Below are 22,549 nucleotides of genomic sequence, written 5' to 3'. Positions count from 1 at the left end.
CTTGCCCTGAGCTATGACAGCAGAAAATGTAATGTACTGAACGTGAAGTAACTTCCCTCTTGCTAGTGCAGCTCCAGAAGTTGAACCCTGAAGGCTGAATAATTGTTGTTTCCTGTATTAGTTTGTAACAATTTATGAGAGTGTGAAGGAACAAAAAAAAATTCTATGCAATCCCCTGGAGAAATAGGTGATATGAGAGTTTCATCTACTGGAGTGGAATTCAGATTTAAAAATATTCTAACTGCAAAAAAAGGAATCTAAGAAGAAAATAACTGTTCACAGTGTGTCTTTCTAGATCTCCACAGCCATGTCACAGTTACGTTACAAGTATGGATTAAGGTCTTATTGTGCTTGGAAGCTGCATTGTAGAAGGAAAATTAAGAAGACTTCAGTCCAACAGCTACTCTTTGTTTAAAATAATTCACTGAATTTTTTTTCCTAGCTAACTTCCAACCTGTGATCACATTTCAAGTGCTTTGGAACAGAGGGTGTTTTCAGATGGTCAGTGTATGTTTCCTTAAGAACTGTATTTCAAGACCCTTTTGTGCTTTTAGCATTGCTCACGTTGTAAGAAAACAGTGTTCCCTGTTTGGCCCTATGGACAGCACAAATACATTAGCAGGATTTCCTGAAAGTTGGTGAAGTCAAGGGAGATTTTACCATCAAGTTAAATGGTCATATACATCGACCAATGCCCAAGTGCTTTTGAAATCCCATTACGCTTTATGCTTTCAGCCATCTGAGAGCTTCAGATTATAAGGCATTCTGCCCTGGAAAGATTTCTTCTTAATAAGGAAGCAGTAAGAGAAAGGAATGAATCAGGGAGATAAAGATAAAGCTCTCTCTCAAAGGGCAGCCCAAATTCAGACCAAATGTTGCAAAGGTTTCTGAAATAATCAGGCTTGTTCTCTTCTTTATTTACTCCCCAACTGTTCCCTCTTGGTCCCTCTTTCTATAGAACAGAAGTTCAAAATAAGACAGAAAAAATCTGACTTTTTAGTATTTCCAGCTGAGACTGAAGTCAAATGTGCTTGAAATAGTGTGAGAAAGACTGATATGATTGTGGTGAGAGCCATTTGAGTACCTGGATATACATCTCAAACCTGGCCTAAAAAACAAAGTATAGACAGCTCAAGGGAAAATATGCTCACATGTTGTACTGTGAAATTTGGCAAAATCAGCAGCTCTTGGTTTCAATAAGCGACCTAACTGCCCCTGAGCACCAAACCTTCTGTGCTTCACCATCACCTTGTAAAATGGCCCAGCCTGCAGAGTCACTTCTGGCAGGGGCAGGTGTCTCTTGTCAGTACCCTCATGGAGATGGGGGTGTATCTGCACTTGCAAATTGCTTTTTTAAAACGTTCTTGCAGAAAAAAGAGGAGGGAGAATAACATTCAATTCATTATTGTGGTTATGTCCTCTCTCACTTTCCAGATTCAGGAGCGATTTAAAGAGCTGTTCAAAAGACTGCCTGCTTGTTGCCCTTTTCCTAATTCAGCATCCTTATACCTGCATGTGAAGATTAGAGTTCCACTGGGATGTGAGAGCAAAACAGGGTTATATGCATGGGTCCTTAATTAAAACAGACCTCCCAGCCTTAGGAAAAAGAAAATAAAATACAAATCTGGCACAACATCAACCAGCATTAGTAGTATCAGCATCATGCTAGTGCCCTACAGAAGAGGAAACTGTGAAAGAGCACTCGAAAATAATGACTGAGTTTCCATGATGATGTCAAGACTTTCACATATCAGGCTGCCAGGTGTGGAATACTTGAGCTAGAAGTATAAATGCTGTACAAAATAAAAATGAAGCAGAAAATTTGAAATCTCAGCAGGTGATGATGTACTGTAAGAAGGAATCAGTCCTTTAAAGCTTCATCTAGGGAAGGAAAAGGAGGAGCAAGAGAATATCAGACCCAGCATTTCCACATTTCCTTTGTTTCCAGGGTATTTTCTTTCTACTTACCTTTGTTTTCCTTTTTTTTTTTTTTTTCCTTTTTTTTTGGCTCATAGTGTCAAATCTGATGCTTGAAGATATCTGAAACCTGTTTTATCCCCTCTCACCTCCACGTCTGCCTTGGCATTGTTATCACAATTACAAGGGCAGTGACAGTTCTCTAGGCTGAGAATCCAGCCTCTCCTGCAGTGAAACTCAATTGAGTAGCATCATTTCTTTTAAAAATAAACAAGACTGCAAGCTCTGCAACTGGGAAGTAAATTAAATGTGTTCACAGAGCTTCAGAATCCTCTTTGCCTTTCATGTTATACCGCTTGACTTCCTATTAAAATTATTGCTAACGTAGTCAGGGCAGTGACAAGGAGCATTTTTGTGAAAGAGAGATATTATTGCAATGAATTTCTAGGTGTCAGTTTTATCCTGGACAAGCAGATCTAGGAAAAATAGCGTGTGGCTTTCTAAGGTTGCTCTAGTGCAGCAGCAAAGAGTAAGGTGAAATAATGCGGTGTCCCTTCACTCTCCCAAGCAATATGATTCAGTGTACAGTGAGAGGAATGCTGGGCACTCCTCATGGCCCTTTTGTACTGTTGTGGCTGACAGAGGATTTCAAGGTCAAATACAAACCATGAAGTCTCTCTGCTTGCTGCCTTGCTCCCTGTGCCCTCCCTCCCTCCCAGCAAAATGTTTTTGTTAGCCAGGGGAACACAAATAGGCAGAAAATAGATCAGTGGACAGCTAGGAACAATACATTTCTGTGTGACAATAAATGTATGTATTTGTTTGATACAGTAAACAATTTTATTCTAATTATTTTATTTACCTCCTTTTTTAGTTTACTTGCTATTTTTGAATTAATCCATCTTTGTATAGAGATAGTCAACATTTATTAGGAAAGGATAAAAACCTTTTATTGTACCAATTAGTATGTATGCAATATCTTCCTGGGCTGGTAGATGAGTAGCTGTGGCAATTTATTTTAGGCTGAGCAGCTACATATATCTTCTCACCAGAACTGAACAAAAGATTTTGAGGCCATTTCTTATGTAGTGGTGGAGTAGACTACTAGTTGAAGGGACCAGACAGGATACTTAAAAAAACCCTGCTCTTTTCTTTGCATCTCATTTCTAATATTCTCACTGGTACAAGTTTTTTGTATTCCTTGAACCTTGATTCCTGAACTGAGATTAGCATTGATTCATTAAGGTCTAATTGTCGTGCTCTAGTGCTGTTCATACATGTTTCTGACACCAAACACTGCCATCTCCAAAGTATCTTTTTGAGATTATCAAATGAAACTGTTACATTTTAATTCATACAGCCACATAGCACTGAATGGCATTTAATCAGTTCTTAGAAAGCAGTCCTGGTGCTTATTAACTCCCCGAAAGCTACTGCCTTCAGTTGCCAGCTAGATAACTATTTTTTCTTTGCCAATAGATAGTTGCCTCTAAATACCTAGGGAATGATGATGCTTGGTGGCAAGTGCAGGCTATAAAATATTTATCTTTAACACACAATTGTATTACTGCAGCCTCTAATAGGATTTGGTGTCAGGCAAACATCTGCCTTGGCCTCTGGCCCAAAGATAGGGAAACAAGCTATTAAGTTGGATGTTGCATAGTAAATAAATAAGGCAGAAATACTGTTAAAGTAGCTGTACTGCTGACCAGCAAACTTGGTGAGTATATAAAAAAGAAGTCTAGAAATTTGTCTAGCTTCTTAATATGTTTATTGTGTTGCATCTGGATAAAGGTAATTCATGTCGGTAGTTGTGAGCCAGGCTGACAGATCTTTATAGAGTTCACCACAGTAGAATTGGCTTTCATGGGGCTTTTTGTCAGCAGCAAAGTGGTCCCCTGAGCAGACCATTAGCCTGGGAGCTTTGTCGCTGTCACATGAGTCAGTTTATAATGTGAAGCAAATGCTGTGTTGTATTTGTGTCCGTGCCTCAGATTAACAACATTAAAAAAATGGGAATGGTAACAGTTAGCAATTTCATATTGAACTTGATAATACCCTTAAACAAAAGATAGTGTAGTGTGAAGTCTTACTGTGGGTATGGCTGGATCATGCCAGTTTATGGCTTCTCTCAGAGTGAAGGGTGATTACAGTAGGAAAACTAGCAATGGGACAAAGGTTTCAGCCAAGTTTCCCTCAAAATCTGCCAGCTGTGAGTTTACTTGTACTGAAAAACATCCCCTGAAAGAAATGGCAAAAATAGCAGATCAATGTTATTTTTTGCAATATATTGAATTATAGCTGCTGAGGATACTTAGAGAATTTTTTTTTGTTTCTTTCTTTGTTTGCTTTGATATTTAAAGCTCATGAGCAGAAAGGACCTTAAAGAGTACTTCAGAAGAGTTTTGCTCTTGAAGAAGTCTAGGCTTTTGCACTTAATGGATGTTTTCCCTTTCTTATTTTTATGAATCCAGAAAGTGTTTTGTACATCCTCCTTTTCCTGTCTGGGGTAGGCTGTCCTAGAGTAGGGAGTACCTGCTCTGTCAGACGGGGCATTTCCATACCATTCTCCAAAATGACAGTGTGGATCTGAAGACCAAGTGTCTCTTTATGTCATTTAGACTTTCTGTCAGAGAAGTATGAGGATATTTATAATGGAGAACTGAGAAGATGCCCAGAGGGCTTGAGCACCTCTCCTATGGAGACAGGCTAAGGGAGTTGGGGCTGCTCAGCCTGGAGAAGAGACAGTGCCAAGGAGACCTTAGAGCTCTTCCAGTACCTAAAGGGGCTACAAAAGAGCTGGAGAGGGGCTTTTAATAAGGGCACGGAGTGATACGACAAGGAGGAATGGCTTTAAACTGACAAGTAGGCAGGTTTGGGTTAGATATTAGGAAGAAATTCCTCACTGTGTGATGAGGCAATGACACAGGCTGCCCAGAGAAACTGTGGTTGACAAATCCCTGGAGGTGTTCAAGGCCAGTTTGGATGGGCTGTGGAGCAACTTGGTCTAGTGGAAGGTGTCTCTGCTCATGACAGGGTGATTGGAAATGGGTGGTCTTTAAGGTCCTTTCCAATCAAAACCATCCAGTGATTCTGTGACTCCATTAAATGACTTGCTTTTTCAGTTGCTAATTAGATTGTGAAGCTGTCAGAGCACTTAATTCCGTAGGCAAGTTTCTGCATTCCCTCTTAGAAACCCCGCACCCCAAGTTTTGCCTATGTGCCCCTGGTGTGAGTTGTTTGCTTTTGGAAGTTTCACTCCTGCTGGTGGTTGAAAAGTGACATGGAAACTGTGTTTTCAGTGATCTCTTTTCATTCAACAGCAAAACCTGATGAAGGCATCATGCATCATCCATTGGCTGGCCCTCCAGTTACTAATCTCTGCCCTTACCGGCTGGTGTCAGTCAGATCTCTTCAGGGATTTGGAAGCCAAGAGAAATCTGTGGGAATCAGACTGGAAACAGAGAACATATGTATCTCTTTCTAAAATAGAATTGTTCATGGTCTCACAGTGAACTTTAACAATTAAATAAAAGAAAACAAAAACATTGTCATAATTCTCTAAAGGAGTTCCCATGGTACTATTCATAAAACACCATATGGAATTTTGTATATATTGAAAATACTCCTCTAATTATGTGAACAGCTTACAGAATAAGCTGTGTAATGGAGACTAGAAGCCAGCTATAACTCCAGTGGCCTGTTTTTGCTTATTGACTGATAGTGTGTCACCTCTCTAGCAATGCTGACTGTGAACATACTCAAGACAGCTGCTTTGTGCCACTGACTTAGGGACTCCATGAATGTTAAAGTTGTGTCCTTCTATCTCATATGATAATAATTTGGCTAAGCCCTAGCTTCTGAAAATGTCTGCCTGATTCTTTATTCTTTCCAGGGTTCTCCCACCACAACTCCCTAATTTCTGATGCCAAGTCACCCTCCTCCTCCTGTTTTGCTTGAAATGTAGGTGTTAGAGCACTGTGCATGATTATGTGTGCACTTACACATGCCAGAAGGGCCAGAAAATTTTCTGAGGTGCCCAACTGGCAGTCTGTAAGCACTGAAACAAAATTCAGTCCTAGGATGAAAACAGAGGTTTTTATGAGAAGTCTTGAGTGAGTATAACTTGCTAATGTCTGCAATTTCAAAGTAGAAAGAAATTCCAGGTTGTGATTCTGCCTAAGAATATAAATAGGAGCAAGTTCAGTGTTGCACACACAGCTTGCCGACTTGCTCCTCACAAGCCTTAGTTTCTGCCTTGTTTTGTGCTCATTAGCTGTGGAGTTTCTGAGGAAAAAAAGTGTGTTCATTTAACACTTCCTTCATGGAAATACTTTGGAGTTGTTTGGGAGTAGCTTTGAGACAAAGATGCACTGCATGAACCTTCATCACTTTTCAGAATTGATGCTCAGTAGTGAAGAACTTTTGGGAGTGTGTGAAGACCTTAATTGCCCTGAATCACCAGGAAATTTTGCATCCTTAACTGCTAAAAAACAGCAAGTGGCACAAGTCACAGAGGGAGTAGAGTTCTTTTCACTTCATCTCATCTCTATCAGGCAGGTTATTCCAGGGCAAATAGAGGTAGTGTAAAATGAGAATACATTAAAAATGTTACTTTTGGCAATATTAGAAAAACAAGGGACATCAGAGAAAGCAGTGAAATGGGATGAAATTATTTTTAAGGGCCTACTCTATTATTAATAGCAGAGGGTATTCAGGCCACAAGTAAGAGATATTGAGGTGCTTCAGTGAGGAAGGTAAAATGGGTTTCATCCACCTGTTTTTTAATTCCTTTTGAATTCCTTTAGCCACTCTATGGCATGAGAAAGTTTGGCCACCCTTGAAAAGAAGTATCTGGGAAACCAAAGATGGAGGAGGTAGTGACAGATGAAGTGATATGTGTGCATATCACTGCAGCTTTACAATGAGGAATGCCAGATCTGCATATGAACCAGAAAATAGATGTGAATTTTTTTTTTAATGTGTTAGTGTCAATGACTGTCGGCAGGGATCTGCCCCGTTATAGGCGTCTCTGCTGAACCAGTCAGAGGAGGAAAGGATGCACCACCAGAGTAAAGGTTCTTACATGGATTCACCCAGAAATTCTGGAAAGGTTTGTTACCTAAGCACAGGTCTGCTCTGTTTCTGTGGTCACTCTGAACTTTATACATAGTCGTTGTAGTGGACGATGTAATTCAGTTTAATCTGAAGTGGACATTGAATTGGTGTGCAGAGTCTTACCTGTCTTGTCCTAGGCATCACAGACACACTAGCTGAACCCACTGTAGCTGCAAAATGTTGTTTCCAGTAAGAAAGTTTACCATTTAGCTGATGTAGTGCATTGTCACACTTTGGAACAGTTGCCATGCTTGATGTTATGCTACTTTTAAGATACTTTCTAGATGTTTTTGTGGGTCTTTTTACTATTTTACTTAAATATTTTATTACAAAAATATACCAAGAAAACTATATGGATATTTACTCCTTTTCAAGATCTCAGTTTAGTCCATTAAAGCGAAAACTTGAGAAAAAACTTTTAAAAATAATTTTTAATATTCTAAAGGTGTTATTAATGCTGTAAGTCTGTCCTGCATCATGACCTGAGGTATTCCCCTTGACTTCAAAGGTCACACATGTTATATCTGTGCAGGGTTGCTCCACCTTGCAGCCCCTGACCCAGTTGGAAGTGGGATGGTGAGGTGTCTTGGGACAGCTGCACTGATGCTGAATAGCACAGCCCTTCTCTTCTCAGTTTTCAGGCAGCAGGGAAAAAAAATACTCTAGGTTTTTTTTCTGCTGCATTCTTTTTTTTTTGCCACCTTTTGAGCTTAACCACCTCATTGGAGGGTCTGACAAGTGCCAGAAGCAGCACAAAAAGAGGGAGCTTAGAGTTGTTCTTAGGATGAGAAGATTAGAGGAAAAGGACTGACCCTTTCAGCAGCAGGAGTGTTTAAATCTCCTTGCCCATCTCATTATCTTGTTTCACAGAACTCACTCTCTATGTTCTTCATGCATGTAAGTATGTGCATAAATAACTTCCTTTTCCTAAATCTCTGGGTATATTTCTAGAAGAAAAATAAAATATAAGTATTGTAAAAAAAGCATAGAGAAAAAATCATAATGTGAATTAATTTCTGTTTTCAACAAAAACAAAACTCTGACATTAACCCATGTCAGAGTTCTGAAGATTGTATACACATGGGCTAATATTAACTTTTGATTTACAGGATAGATTTGTGTTTATACCTGCTATGAAATGAGAGATTATATTCCTAAATATCATTATAAATGCACAAGGCCTTAGTTGTTACATCTTTATTCTAGGAAGCATGGCTGCTCTTTAACTAGCAAAGAGGGCAGCTCAAGCCTAAAGGGTTGACTGCATGTTGTTCCACGCACCATCAAGTGAATACCGGCTTAACTACTGAATGTTAGAAAACTGACAGCACTTCCTTGTACCTTTCTTGCTGCATGGAGCTGGTCTGCTTATGAGATGTCTGAAGCCAGGACTTAAAACATAAATGCTTAAAACTGGTTTTATTATTTAAATTTGCTGTTGTCTGTTGTGAATTATTGAATTATACCACAGCCTTTAAAATGTCCTTCAGAAACCTCTGCTCTTTGGCAAACACCCATCCAGAAACTGGCTTCCTTTCATTTGTGATTAGAAACTAATCTTCACATCTCTGCTGTCGCTGGTTCTCTTCACTTGCACTGATTGGGAGTTTACAAATAACTTTGCTCCCAGGAGGTCGCATGAAGTGTATCTGTGCAAATGCAGTCATTATTCACAGGGCTGAGATTTTCACCCCTCTCCATGTGTACCACCAGTGCCTCTGCTCTGTAACCAAATCCAGTTTTCATCTGATAGGCATCTCCCTCAGAGAAGATGTGAAATAGCACTGTAGAATGAACCATGGTATTTATTACAATGTCTTTCAAAGCCCCACTCACATTTACTTAGTCTTCACTCAGTTTAGTGTAAGAAAATTATTTTCATTCTCTTTTTTATGTGTTTACCAGCTTGTGTTGTTCTTTAATAAAAGATATGTTTTAGTCCCAATATTCTGAACTCTCTTTGAAAGAGAAGTGCTAGATAACATTTTGCTTACCTGTTAACTTCCCCTGAAAAATGAATAGCTGGTGTTTTTGCCAAAGTCAGGGAATTTAAGATGATAACTAGAAATAGAAAATGTGAAATGGACCCATTCCTGTTCCACCAAATAGAATATTAGCCCCAGCACTTTAAGCTGTTAAAGATACAAATTATATAAAATATAATGTATTATATTCAATATAATATTGCAGAGCAAATAAGAAGAAATTTGGTTAGAGGTATTTCGTGAACCAGCAGATAGGATGAACCAATGGTCTGTGTTCAGTAAGTTCATAAGGGAATATATCTATCATCATTCAGCTCTTTTTGGCACAAATAAAGGCCTCAAGGTCACTTAATCAAGTCAACAAAACTGGACCAGCAGTGTATGTTCTGCCATGAGAATGGTGTGTATTGCATCCCTCCAATAAATTCAAAGACGAAAAATGGTCGTAAAAATATACAGGAAGAAAAGACATTTGGAAGTTTTCAGGTACTGAGAGAATGCCCAACCTGGTGGGCTCTGAGCAGCTCATATTTAATCACAGAATTTGCAGTCGAACCATCCACTGATGTAAATGGATGAGCAAGGTTTAGTGCAGCTCACACTATTGCTTTCAACCCAAGTGCAGCAATTGCTTTGAAGTTTCAACTGTCCTGCCCATCCAGAGCTCTCCTAAACTCAGAGGTATTTTCTTGCCTAAAGAAGTGTCTGAATTCTCTTTTTTTTTCCAGAATCAGTGGATAACTGTCCCAGTAATTGCTATGGGAATGGAGACTGCGTGTCTGGGACTTGCCATTGCTTCCTTGGCTTTCTGGGCCCTGACTGTGGCAGAGGTAAGAATTTATGCTTGGTTAACTGTTACCCTCTCCCATTCAGTTAACTTTTTGTCCTGGAAATTATATTCATGACAGTGCCTTCTGCAAAGTACTCTTCACCCAGTGTGGGGATGCTGCAGTAGAGTGGAAAGAAGTTGATCTGTGAATTTTGTTTGCCACAAATTTGCTAAAATTTCGATCAGCAGCTGAGGGGCTCGTGGGTGTTTACCCTGGAGAAAAGAAGGATCAGTGGCATCTTACTAGTCTCTAGAACTACCTGAAGGGAAGGTGTAGTCAGGTGGGAATTGGTCTCTTCTCCTAAGTAAGTGATAGGACAAGAGGAGACATCCTCCAGTTGTGCCAGGGGAGGTTTAGATTGGCTATTGCGAAAAATTTCTTCAGCAAAGGACTCAGACTGCTCAGGGGAGTGGTGGAATCACCATCTCTGGGAGTGTAGGTGTGGCATTTAGGCACATGGTTTAGAGGTGGGCTGGCAGTGCTGGGCTCAGGGTTGGACTCGATCTTAGAGGGCATTTCCAACCTTAATGATGCTGTGATTCTTTCCTAATCGTGCCTGCTGTGCCCTTAGCAACAGCACAACCCCTTGGGCTGCTTGTGGACAGGCAAATGTCATGTTGGAAATTTTCTCTCTGGAATTGACTTTAGAAAACAGGACTTATAAATGTGGCATTATGGTTTGTTTAGCAGAGCACTTTTATCATGGTGTGACATGACAGTATAATGATACTTTCTTTTAAGATACTGATTATACAGAAAGTACCTGGCAAGTCTGCCTGAGCCTGGCTGTGGGGAATAGGGCAGCATTAGCATAAGGCTAGGAGTGGGTTAATGGCAGAACAACTGGTTACTCTAGCCAAAAGAGAAAACACTGGGAGGACTGGGAAGGAGACTTACCCCAGTAAACACTATAATACATTTTTCTGCTCAAGTGATAAGTATTTTTAATAAATGGCTTTGGAAGGGTTTTCTTTGGCCTGAATTTTTTAGGTTATTTAAACATTTAAAAAACAAACTGAAATACTTTTAGTAAGAGCACATTTCAAACCAAGATATGAAAACCTTGCATGTGGGAAATGACAGGATACTGTGCATCAACCTTTTCAAGGCCTTTTTTTGGCTCAAACAGTCCAACAAACTATTTATAAATCTGGAGAGGGAGGTAGCATAAAACATTAGTGCCCACCCAAGGAGCTGCGGTGAGGCTGCAGGTCAGGTCTTTACCCCAGCTCATCGCTGCTTTGGAAAGCAGGCTGGCGCCTTCCCAAGAGGGAGTTAAACTCTGTCCAACCCCAGCCCTCTCCCCGCCCAGCTGAGCTGGGTCACATCCCAGCAGCGAGGCAGGAGACAGAGATAAGGAGCCGAGCACCCCCAGGGCCGGCGGGAGCTCCCTGCCAAGGCAGCGGGGCCGGGCCGGGCTGAACCCGGTGGGGTTTCAGAGTTCACAGCCCAGTAAGATGGATGTGGCAAGCTGTGTCCCTGAGAGCTGTTATGTCAAACTCCTTGCTGACTCAGGTTACACTTGGTTTGCATTTCCTTACACTTGGTTTGCATTTCCAAGCTCCTTTTCAAATCCCTAGAGCTGGAGACAAAAGGAGTTTTTTCCATGTCCCATAGCATATTCCAGCTCACACCTCCTAACTTTCAGTAGGGGCAGAAGTTCAGGGCTTATTTCCCCCAAGGCTCCCTGTAGAGTCTGTGGAGAAGAAGAACTTTCTTCACCGTGAGTCAGAGTGCTTAAACTCTTGTTCTGAATTCACTTGCAGAGGAACTCACCTCCCCTCCCTGGCTACCCTGAACTTTCTTAGGCTTTTAAAGGGAGGGATGTGAGTCTCCCATTTCACCAGAGCACATGCTCCAGCTGCTATGAACACCTTTTGTTAAACTCTGTCTTTTCCTTCAGAATCATCTGGGTTCAGATGTTGCACTCTGCCTTTAGGAAACAGAAAAATACCTGGAATGCCAAATTTATGTTTGTATATGCATGTCCATTCACTGTGTGTTAAATAGATCATATTGCCATGAGCATGAGATCCAAGGATTCCAGGATTGTCTTGCTGGTTTTCAGGGGCATCCGAGACTCTTCTTTTGATCTATAAGTCCCTCAGAAGGCAGCAAGTGTAAGGCGGTTACAGTATCCATCTGCAGCCCTTCACAATCCTTGTGCGGAGCAGTAATCCTTAAACAAGCGGGTTCCTGCTCGCAGGAAGCATTCCATGGATTTCCTGGGTGTTCCTTTATTTCAGTTCAGCCTTGTAATTTACCATCCAAGTGAATGGGAAACTCTGGAGCAGAAAGCCTTTCACATTTTAGTAATGGTTAATTTCTAATGTATTATTAACTAATTACTTTAAAAAAATAAATGAGAGCAAGTCACCAGAGGTGTATTCCATAGGCTTTTTGAAGGTTTTCTTGGACATGGGAGGTGGCCCTTTCAAGTTCTGTTTAAAGTAAACAAACAAACAAATGATTTTACTCACTGATGCTCAACTTTGCAAAAAAACAAGAGTATGCATTTGGATTGCTGCTATCATTACCACACTAGAGAATTGCTGTAATTTTGCCATCATAGACATTGTTGGAATCTGAATGATCAAATAATAATTATATATCTTTATATATGGAAAAGAGTTGCATAAATACCAGGAGAAAAAATTCAGAAACCTCTTTTGTGTTTATTCATTATTGCATGCTACAGAGGAGGTCTTGTTCTCTCCATTGCCTGTACATTTGAAGCAGTTCTTTCCAGGTGATGCTGAAGGACTTCTCCACAGAAGGCTCTGTGGAGTGTCAGTCTCAGTGCAGATGGTCAGTAATTTATCTGATCTTTTACTGAGTGATCAGCTGTCTTGTCAGGAAACCTGTAAGTCTTTCTCAGCAACCTCTCCCTGGTTAAAGGCAGTTATTCTTTCTTCTTGTTGAAAAGAACTGCAGACTATCCCCTGCCAGTGCCTTGAAAGAACAATGTCCATTACTGAGCATTAAAATTTGAGATGGGAGGGGCAGAAAATTCCATCACTTAGCTGAAAAGTGAAATTACAGAGTGAGTGTGCTGTGAACCATGCACACAATACAGTGTATCTTACACAATTTAAGTCTCATATGGTATAGGTAGATACCATCTTGCAAATTATGCACTTGCAATGCACCACGGCATCGTGTTTCCTTTAAAGTGAACAGAATGCGCCTTAGTAATAACAATTGCCAAATTCCTTTCTTTCCTAAACCTCTTTTATCTTGGTCAGGCAAATGCAGTTCACTGCATATCAAACTGGTTTAACAGTCAGAGTTGGCAGTGCTTTGTGTTTTATTGAGGTTGCTGTAGTTCTGGAACACTCAAACTGACTTGACTATAAGGATGTGTGGGAACAACTCATGATGCACTTTGTGAGATTACTGTCTGAAAATATGGAAGAGAAGGAGAGGAAAGCTTTCCTTAACCATGTAATACCCCTTCCCACACATAATCAAAGTCAGGAACAAAGCAAAAGAGAATTCATCACATGCCTAATCCAGTTGGATTAAGCAGCAGAATGGAATATTCATTTCACATTTGTCCTGCATAAAATTGTTCATAAATTGCCTTTCTGAGAGGCAGATGAGAAGACCAGCTGCTCTCACCTAAGGCTGATGTGCAACAGTGAACAAGAGCAGTCTGTGTTGAATATATGTCTTTGCAGCAGAGTTTGAGCAAAATAAAATGAAAGAGAACAAGACTTAAGCAAGAAGTTTCAAGGCAGAGTGAACAGGAAAAAGCTGTTGTTTCTGAGGGACTGAAATCAGCATCTTCCTTGGCAAAATCAGAAGAGGGGACAAAAGGAGTATAATGTGGCTGGTGTGGAGAATGCCATAGGGAGAAGACATCATCTGAAAGGAGCTGGAGAAAGCTTGCAGAGCAATGATTACAAAAAGTTGTCGTCCTGGAGGCTGAGGTCTGGTCCTTGATGCCCTTTGCTTCCTTGGGGAACTTGTTCTGTATCCTTCATCTCATCCCATTTCCCAAATTCATTTGGAATTTTCCTGGCATTTTCCAAATTCAGCTCTGAAAATGCTTACTCCTGGGATCCATCATGCCACAGCTTGAGCTTGTCATTTTCTTCTTCTTCCCTTTATCACAGGAAAGAAATCCTCTGTCTGGGTGGCCTTGAGAGTCACCTGCCTTCTCTGGAAACAAGGACAATTAAAAATCCTTTATAAGTCCTTTATAAATTATACAAATTTCAGAGGATAGATTTACATAGCTTTTATTACAGGGAGCTTAGAAACAGTAGAGGCCAATTTTGCCTTGTGGCTGGTGATGAATGGAGTCCAGCAGAGATGATAACCAAAAATGGGGGCTGGACATTCAGTTAGAACCATAGAATTGTTAAGGTTGGAAAAGACCTCTAAAACTCTTTTCATCAAGTTCAGCTATTAAGCCAGCACTGCCAAGTCTACCACTAAGCCAAATCCCCATATGCCCCATCAACACATCTTTTAAATTCCATCAGGGATGGTGACTGAGTTACTTCCCTGTGTAGCCTGCTCCAGTGCTTGACAACCCTTTCAGGGAAGAAGGTTGATAGCTGATGGAATGACATGAGCTAAATCAGGGAAGTAGTCCCAATGTGGTATTCTGGGCTCTGAGCAAAGCAACTGAAACCTATAAAGCTGAGAGTTAACTCAGAAAAAAACAGGGGAGTGATTTGTGTGCCACTGAGGCAGTGTCAAGGAACGTCTGCCAGCAGGTCAGGGATAGTGATAAGCAATCTAAGGTCAGTGATGCTCCACAAACAAGACATCAGTACATTGTGAAATCAGAATACAAGAAAATGATGAGTTTAGTTAGTGAAAAAAGGTATCAGAGACACAAAGCAAAAAGATAGTCTAACTTAAGAGCACTGTTTGTTTGTTTTAAACACTTGTAGGAGAATACAGTTAACAGCTGGGTATCGTCCATATAAAACATTGGGTTTTGGCAAAACAAACAGCAGCATACCCCAGTGAAGATTGTGTATGAAGAATGTAAATTACATGCTGGACTCTTGTGCTTCTTTTTGAAATTATTTTCCGTTTGTTTTAATGTGATTTTTGTTGTCTGTCCATAGCATCCTGCCCAGTGCTGTGCAGTGGAAATGGGCAGTACATGAAAGGAAGGTGCTTGTGCCACAGTGGCTGGAAAGGAGCAGAGTGTGATGTCCCAACCAACCAGTGCATCGATGTCTCCTGCAATAACCATGGCACGTGCATTATGGGCACCTGTATCTGCAACCCGGGATACAAAGGCGAGAGCTGTGAAGAAGGTATTTGCAGGATGCAGTCAATTAGCCTTTTGCTTTGATTGTTGTTCTGTAATTATATGGATGTAGACAATTCAGCATGGACTGGCACTTAAACAGAACAATAATAGGCACCTTACAGATACAATAGATGGATACAACATAAAAATGATATGTTGTCATAACTCCTTGTTAGCTATCATACTTGTTCAATAATTGGATGAAAAGCCATCAAATGCTTCAGATAGAAGAATCTAGTTGAAAGACCAGAACATCTAATCATATGTTCAAATGCTCTTATTGAAGCATCATTTCCATTTGCACATCTAAACGTGTAATTACTTTTACAGCTCTTTCTTCTCTGCTGCGCTATGCCAGGCAATTTCAGTTGCTTACATACACAAAATGGTGGCGTGTGAGAAAAAGTCCCTGGTCCTTGTCAGCTTTAAAAGCTTAGACATGCTCAGGACTTGAATTAAATTCTGCTTCAAAGTCAGATATTATTTCAATGGCTCTTCCATAGCTTTTTTCTCACATTAGCCCCCCAAACAGTTCTCATTTACATTTAGATTTATGGCTGCTTTTAGTACTTATCTTTAATCTTTTTGTGTAGGAACTCACCTGCCAACATAAACCTTTATCTTCCTGAGTCTGTGACTGCTTCTTACTGCTAATGAAAAAGTGGACAGTTTTGCAAGTGTATAAATCATTCAGAGAGTATAAATATATATCCAGAAGAGCATTACTTAAAGAATAATGTTCAAAACTTTTGAAAACTATTCTCAGAGGCTGATGACCTGATAAATAATTATTCTTAAATTGCACTTCTACAAGTACATATATAAGGCCTCTTTCCCCGCTTGATAGATTAAAGACATCATTTGATTCATTCAAGAATGACAATGGCTTGAATTAATTTATGGTTGTCTTCATGTATGCAGGATAAAGATTTATCTGAAATGGCTTTATTTTTTAGGCAATGAAAACAGGCTGAATTGGACTCAGACATTCAAATGGCATCTAATCTTGCAATTCTTTTGATGTGTATAATGTATTGGAGTGGGACATCTCTGATGTAGCATGGCTTCAGTGTCAGTAAATGTTAGAGATGAAGACAGTATCACAGTATCTGCTCTTGTAACAATAAGCCATCTCTTGTGAAAGCCTCATTTGGTTTAAAGCACAATTCAGTGAAGCTGTGGGACGTGCAAAACCCAAAGATTGTGACTACTCAAGTATCTTTAAAGCATCTCTGTAGACCTCCTATTTACTAGATCATATCTTTACTGGATAAACAGAAATGAAAAGATCCCAATTTTGCCTCCAGCCAGAAGTGTTTAATGTGTGTAAATCAGAGTGAGATTTGCCCTTTTTCTAACAGGAACCTTTATTTCCCTGGTCACGTTTAAAGCAGAAAAGCCAGGCACTGTTCAGTTATTTTATGTTATCGCTGTAGCGGGGGACAGTGTCAGTCCCACTAGGTCAAAACTTGAAAAAGGAGGAAAAACAAAGAGAACATGGTTTTTCTTATGGGCTGTTTGGTATTTTTCTAAGCATGCATGTTTTTGATACTCAAGGCATAATTTGTGTTACGTTGTGAGGGGGGGAAGCAGCTCAGAAATATGCCATGTGGGAAATCTAGAGAACATATATATACATATTTAGATTTAGTAAAAAAGTTGATTTATACTATTTTTTAAATTGCTTTTACTCTTTAATTTCTCTTCTAAGAAGGACCATCTGGTATTGATTACTTTTTATTATTTCTCAGTTCTCGTAGCTTCACTGCTTGGTCCATGTTTGTAATGGGTTTTCATTCCAAGGTTTCTCCTGTCTTTTCTTTTTCCCCCATAGAAGTTCAGCAATGTTTATAAAACATCAGCCAACAATCCTACGCAAGATTTTCTTTTCTCTTCCCTTACTTTATTGGGCCATATTTTATAAGGCATGGCCTAAGCCAGCGAGACATTGCAGGGAGGGGAGCAAATTCAAGAAGTGAAATATGAGAAGTTACTCTTTGGGCACTGAATAAGCCTAATAACTTGTGTGACCAATGAAGCATGAAGCATATTGGGGGAAAAGTGTAGAAGAGGCACTAACCTTGCTTGCTACATGATTTATCTCCCTAGCAAAGATTCTGCACAAGGCTTAACTATAAACAGGGCATTTTCCAACCAAGAATTTGGCCATTTGGGACATTTTCCAACCAACAACACAGGCATATGATTTTTTTTTTTCTTTTCCGGGTATACTAGATCTTGTCAGCTCTGCCCTCATGCCCAGATCCTCATCTCTGCTTCTCCCGGAGCTAAGCAGCTAAATTTGTCAAGCAGAACTCCCTAAAAATATACCATTGTACTCCAAATCCACTAAGCAATTGATTAAGAAGAAAGCAGAAGCCTGTAATCCTGTCCCAGAGCCCTTCCGATGGTGCAGAAAGCCTAAAGAGATAGATCCAGTGAGGCTGAGAATAAAGTAGCCGTTGTGTGTGACATTTTCTGAAAGGGCTCATTTCAACATGAAAAATGGCCTTGGGATTATGATAAATGGGGGGTTCTGACATGCACATTCCCCTCCTATAATCGTCTGTGTTAGAGCTGAGATAGCAGATTGTCTGCCTCCTGTGATGGAGGCCCCTGCAAAACTCACCTTTTTCCCAGCTGACCTTCAGAGGGGATGATTAATTGCCTGGAGGTAGCCTCTTGTCAGTTAGCCTGTGATCTTTGTTCTCTATGTTCAAACCATCTGCTGAGAACGGACGAGGCTGCTACTCCATCCCTTAGTCCTTTTCATACTTATTACTGCTGAGAAAGAACAGGGCCAGGGCTTCAAGGGTCTCATGCTAAAATTGGCACCCTCGCTCCCAGTTCGCTAACAGTGAAGGAGATTTATGGACTCATCCTTTCCAGCCTCTTAAAATTTTTGAGGATTGTTCCAGCTATGAGCAGAGCTCCAGGAATCAAACAAAAAAGAAAATTCTCTCTCATGCCTTGGGATAGTAATAACTGAGCCATTACTTGTCAGACTGAGAAGGGTTTGAGAATCCAGGGAATTATCAGAGCAGCTGTTGTGTTTCCTTTTAAGGTTTCTGGATCTTAAACAGGTCAGTGGAATTCTTATTAGCTTTTCCAGGGTAAAAGCTGAACCACAAACCTGTCTTGTGTGCAGTAGCCATGTTCTGCTCTGCTGTATCAGAGCCAGAAGCTGGACAGTTTTCCTGTGCTGCTTAGCCAGACTGACACTTGTCACCAATCCCCAGGGAACTGCCACACACCGTTTCAAAAGACAGGACGAATTTCTCTAGGCTGTCCTATCAGCTTTTATCTATAAATAGACAATCGACTCCTCCAGTCGGTTTTTCTGGGAGGGTGTCTGGTGCATTTCATATTTTTCGATTACTGAGTGAAATTCCCCTGTGGGCAGAGCAGCTGACAGTTGCCTACAAAACACATAACTCAAGAGTCAGGGAGGGAGTACATTTGGTCTTTTGGTGTACATTGCTATACCCCTAACTAAATGGTCTCTGATCTTGTTAGGAAAGTTCCTCTTTGTGGGGGGGGAAGTAAACCTCAAACATTATAAAAAAGAGTATTAATTGATCAAAAATAAAACCAGAAGAACACCATTATAAAAAAGGCATGATTTTATTTTAATCCTTATTCAAGAAAAAATGTCTATGGCTATTTTTCAGTGTGAAATTTCTTTAAGTCTCCATGAAACCTGTATAGATTTAAGCACATTCTTCAATTTAAGCATGTATTTTGCTGAATAAGAATGTCAGCTTCTGCTGAATCTTTATGCAAAATTCTCTCTCAGAAAACTAGGGCTCAGCTTCAAATTCATTAGTAATAGTAATTTAGGTTATTTTAATAGAATAAATGAAGACACACTATGTGTACGATAGAATATTATTCTTATTTTATTCTTAATTGATATTAGCCTGTTCTTACCAGAAAGATCCCTTATTAGTGCAGACCTGCATAAAAGAATGGATTTCATTACTAGATTTTTCTCTGCTTCTCATGTAGGTGTTTTAGGTCTCACTGCCTTTTAGGGCCACTGACTTCTTGCATGAAGCATCTGTTTTGTTCACAGCAGAGCTTTTTGGTTGAAACCTTGAGATACTGTGTAAATATGTTTGTGTAGACAGCAGTCTGATAGCTTTTTTCCCGAAGTCCCATTTGCTTTCCCTGTCTGCTTCCTCTTCCTTCTCCCATGTAGTGGACTGCATGGATCCTACCTGCTCGGGACGAGGCGTGTGTGTCCGAGGAGAATGTCACTGTTCAGTTGGCTGGGGAGGAACAAATTGTGAGACCCCGAGAGCCACCTGTCTGGATCAGTGCTCTGGTCATGGGACCTTCCTCCCGGATACTGGACTCTGCAGCTGCGATCCCAACTGGACTGGCCACGACTGCTCAATCGGTAACGTCAGCGCTGACTTCCTTTTGGTCTTTCGGTAAACTTTGTGAAACACTCAGTATCTCTGCAGAAAGGTGCTACAGATGTATTCCAGTGAAGCACTGGAATTTCTGCCCAATGTAAGGCATGACTGGAAGGATAAATTCCATAGCTCAACTACATAAATAATTCTGCTACCATTGCTGAGCATAGGGTAATATCATAAATAACTCCATTAAAGCCACCTAGGCTTGCTATTGTTCATTATATGGCTGTTAATGTAATTGATGGTCTACATATAACTTCTTGTTCCAGTGATAGTTCGTGATGAACCCCAGGACCACTAAAGTGTCTGTTTTGATTTTTAGGAGATGACTAAATAATCTTTAGTGGCTGTAAACAAGAAGGACGATTTGGTAATCTGTCAGATCTCCTTTCCCTTCTGAATTCAAAGCTTGTGCTTTTCTAGGCTAGAGGAGGATGAGTGCCTCATGAGGTTTATATTAAAAGACTCTCTTCTACCAGCTAAAAAAATAAGTTTACTGAGTGAAAGTATTTCTAAGTACAAGCAGCTGCTAAGAAGACAGATTTTTATGGGCAGTTTTGTGTAGAGGTTTGGAACAACGACCTTCATTCCTCCTCTGAATTGGCATCTTGCTCAAAATCTGCATCAGGTGTGGGAATTGAAGGCTAAAGAAAAATTGTTCAGGACCCTTTTCTTCCACATGCAATTAGCTCTTAGATATGGCCACACTGAGAAATAGTGGAATTATTAAATAGTTAGAACCTACAGAGCATCAGTCCTTTGGCTTTTGTCCTGTATTGTGTGCTCACAAAAAAAGACCTCAGCAATAACAGTTTCTATACCTTACACAACTGGAGTGGAACTAGGCCAGAAATCCAGGGCAGCTCAGTATAGGCAGTGAAATGAAAGGAATTTTCAGCAAAGCAGCCCAAAATAAAAAGCTATTAGGGGAGTGGATATAGTAGAAAATACATATAAACAACATTTTCACTGAGGAATTGCTATCAGGAGTAAAGAAAATCAGGTTAACTGTTTGCAAGTATTTAAATAGAGTTATTTCGAAGGATGAGGCAAACTGAATAAACCGGTGCTAAGAACATAAGAAAACCCTTTTGACAATCATCATTTAGCCTGGGTGTTAGAAGCTTATCATAAAGTAAAATTGACTGGACTGAGGAAAAATCAGAAGAGGAGGCCTACTCTACTTGCCTAGGGCTAAAGCTAGGTTGATCAAAACTTTTGCAGATGAACGTAGGGAAACTGTCATGCATTGAAGGGAAGATAAATTTGGTGCCAGGCTTTTCCTTTCCCCATATTAACATCTTCAATTCCATACTGTGTAAGTTTATTTTTAAAACCACCATAAGGGGAAAGGTAGTCATGTATTTGTAGTTGGTAGCATAGATCATAATTGAGTCATTATTCTGTGTTTGTACAGAGGTTTGGGGATTGCAGGGATGGATTTAGAAAAATGTTTATTTCAATGTGCAAACAGAATTCACTTTCCCTTTGTTAACCTGCAGGGTCATGTACAGATGATTTATAAGCTTTCCTTATACTGCTTTTATAAATCCATCTAGTGCAAACTTTCTTTGGCAGCATGAAGTTATTTGAGACAAACTTGAGCATCATTCCAAGACCTTTTTCCTCACTGAGCTGCTTGTAACATTCAGGTTATTGTGCCTCACAGCTAAAATCACAGCTAAGATGATTTGTAAACTTCCATTTCTAGCCCAGACCTTTCCACTGAATTGATGACTTGATTTGAAAGACAGATTTACTCACAGGATATGTGGTCCTTTCTTGCATCATTAAAATAGAGTGAGCAAGTATGCTATTGCATGTAATAACACACTGCTGCCCAGGCCACTGGGGTGGAGGTTCTGTAGAAGGGTCTAAAAGAGACAGATTTTTATTGTTCTATAAAACAGGACCAAACAGGGCAGATGGATTACTAAGGGAAAGAGCTAAGTACTTGCAGAAATGACCCTCAGCTCAGCAAAGCAGTTAGGTCTGTGTTTAGTCCCAGTGAAATGTATAGAACTGTGCCCATGTGGATTTGTGCCAAGGACAGCCCCTTTCATAAACCACATGGAGAGGCATACCCTGGAAACAGCATAATGATCTGAAAACCCAGAATATGAACAGGCACAGTGGATTTTCCAGCTCTTACCACCTTGAATTTAAGAATAGCACCTGTGTACAGTGCTGTATCCTGTATTCATTTAGGTTATCAGGCAGTATGGAAGCAGTAGCTGAAGTCTGTGGATTGTCATATGTAGAAGGTAAAACTAGAGCCTCTTTGAACCTTAGACTGCATCTTTCAGCTAAATAGGTAGATTTTACCTGCCTTTAGTGGTAATCTTAGAGAACACACATTACTGGGTAAAACCCTCACTTTTCACAAAACAATAATATTACAGAGATTTCTATTTCCTGTTTATATTATCTTTTTTCATTCCATTTAGCCTTCATAGACAAGCTGTGCCAGTTCAGTCTCTTGTGAGAGATTCCCATTCTGAACTGCACTGTAGGAAGAAGTAGTAATATGGTTTGGGGTTTTTTTACTTTCTGTGTCTGCCCACTGCCAAGACATGCTGAGACAGGGCTGCTGCCATACTACCTCAGAATTGTCACTCAGGGAAAATGCTTCTCAAACATATTCCACCCTTTCATACAAGGGACAGTTTGTAGATCACTTTTCCCTCAATATACACTGTTTTTTTGGCTGATTCCTAAATACTAGAAAGAGTATCTTAGAGAAAAGTACAGAAGCAATTCCAAGTGATAACTTGTACTGAGCAATAAAAGTGGTATTTTGTTTTCTCCATGGGATAATTAAATCACTTCCCTTTTGCATCTTAGTACTGTTGCACAAGCAAATTTTAAAAAGGCCTTTATAACCCAGTTCAGCTGAAAAGTCCAAGGCAATACTTGGTAAAAGAAAGGGAATTAAGGAACCACTTATCCTATCTCCATTCCTCCAGTCTGCTATCACAGATTCTCTGCATCCCAGGC

The 22,549-nt window shown here is 40.1% G+C and overlaps 1 protein-coding gene across 1 annotated transcript in view; it reads left to right on the top strand.

The window, feature by feature from the left end:
* Positions 1–22,549, top strand: part of TENM4 (teneurin transmembrane protein 4) — a 254,200-nt gene that overhangs the window by 96,934 nt on the left and 134,717 nt on the right. The window contains exons 8-10 of the mRNA XM_059466032.1: positions 9,749–9,850; positions 14,938–15,132; positions 19,330–19,530. Of these exons, the coding sequence (XP_059322015.1) occupies positions 9,749–9,850; positions 14,938–15,132; positions 19,330–19,530 (498 nt within the window). The remainder of the gene's footprint in view (positions 1–9,748; positions 9,851–14,937; positions 15,133–19,329; positions 19,531–22,549) is intronic.

The sequence above is a fragment of the Ammospiza nelsoni genome, chromosome 2, assembly GCF_027579445.1.
Source record: "Ammospiza nelsoni isolate bAmmNel1 chromosome 2, bAmmNel1.pri, whole genome shotgun sequence".
Lineage (NCBI taxonomy): Eukaryota > Metazoa > Chordata > Aves > Passeriformes > Passerellidae > Ammospiza > Ammospiza nelsoni.
Note: the sequence above shows the minus strand (reverse complement) of the source record. Positions and strands in the feature narration are given on the sequence as shown.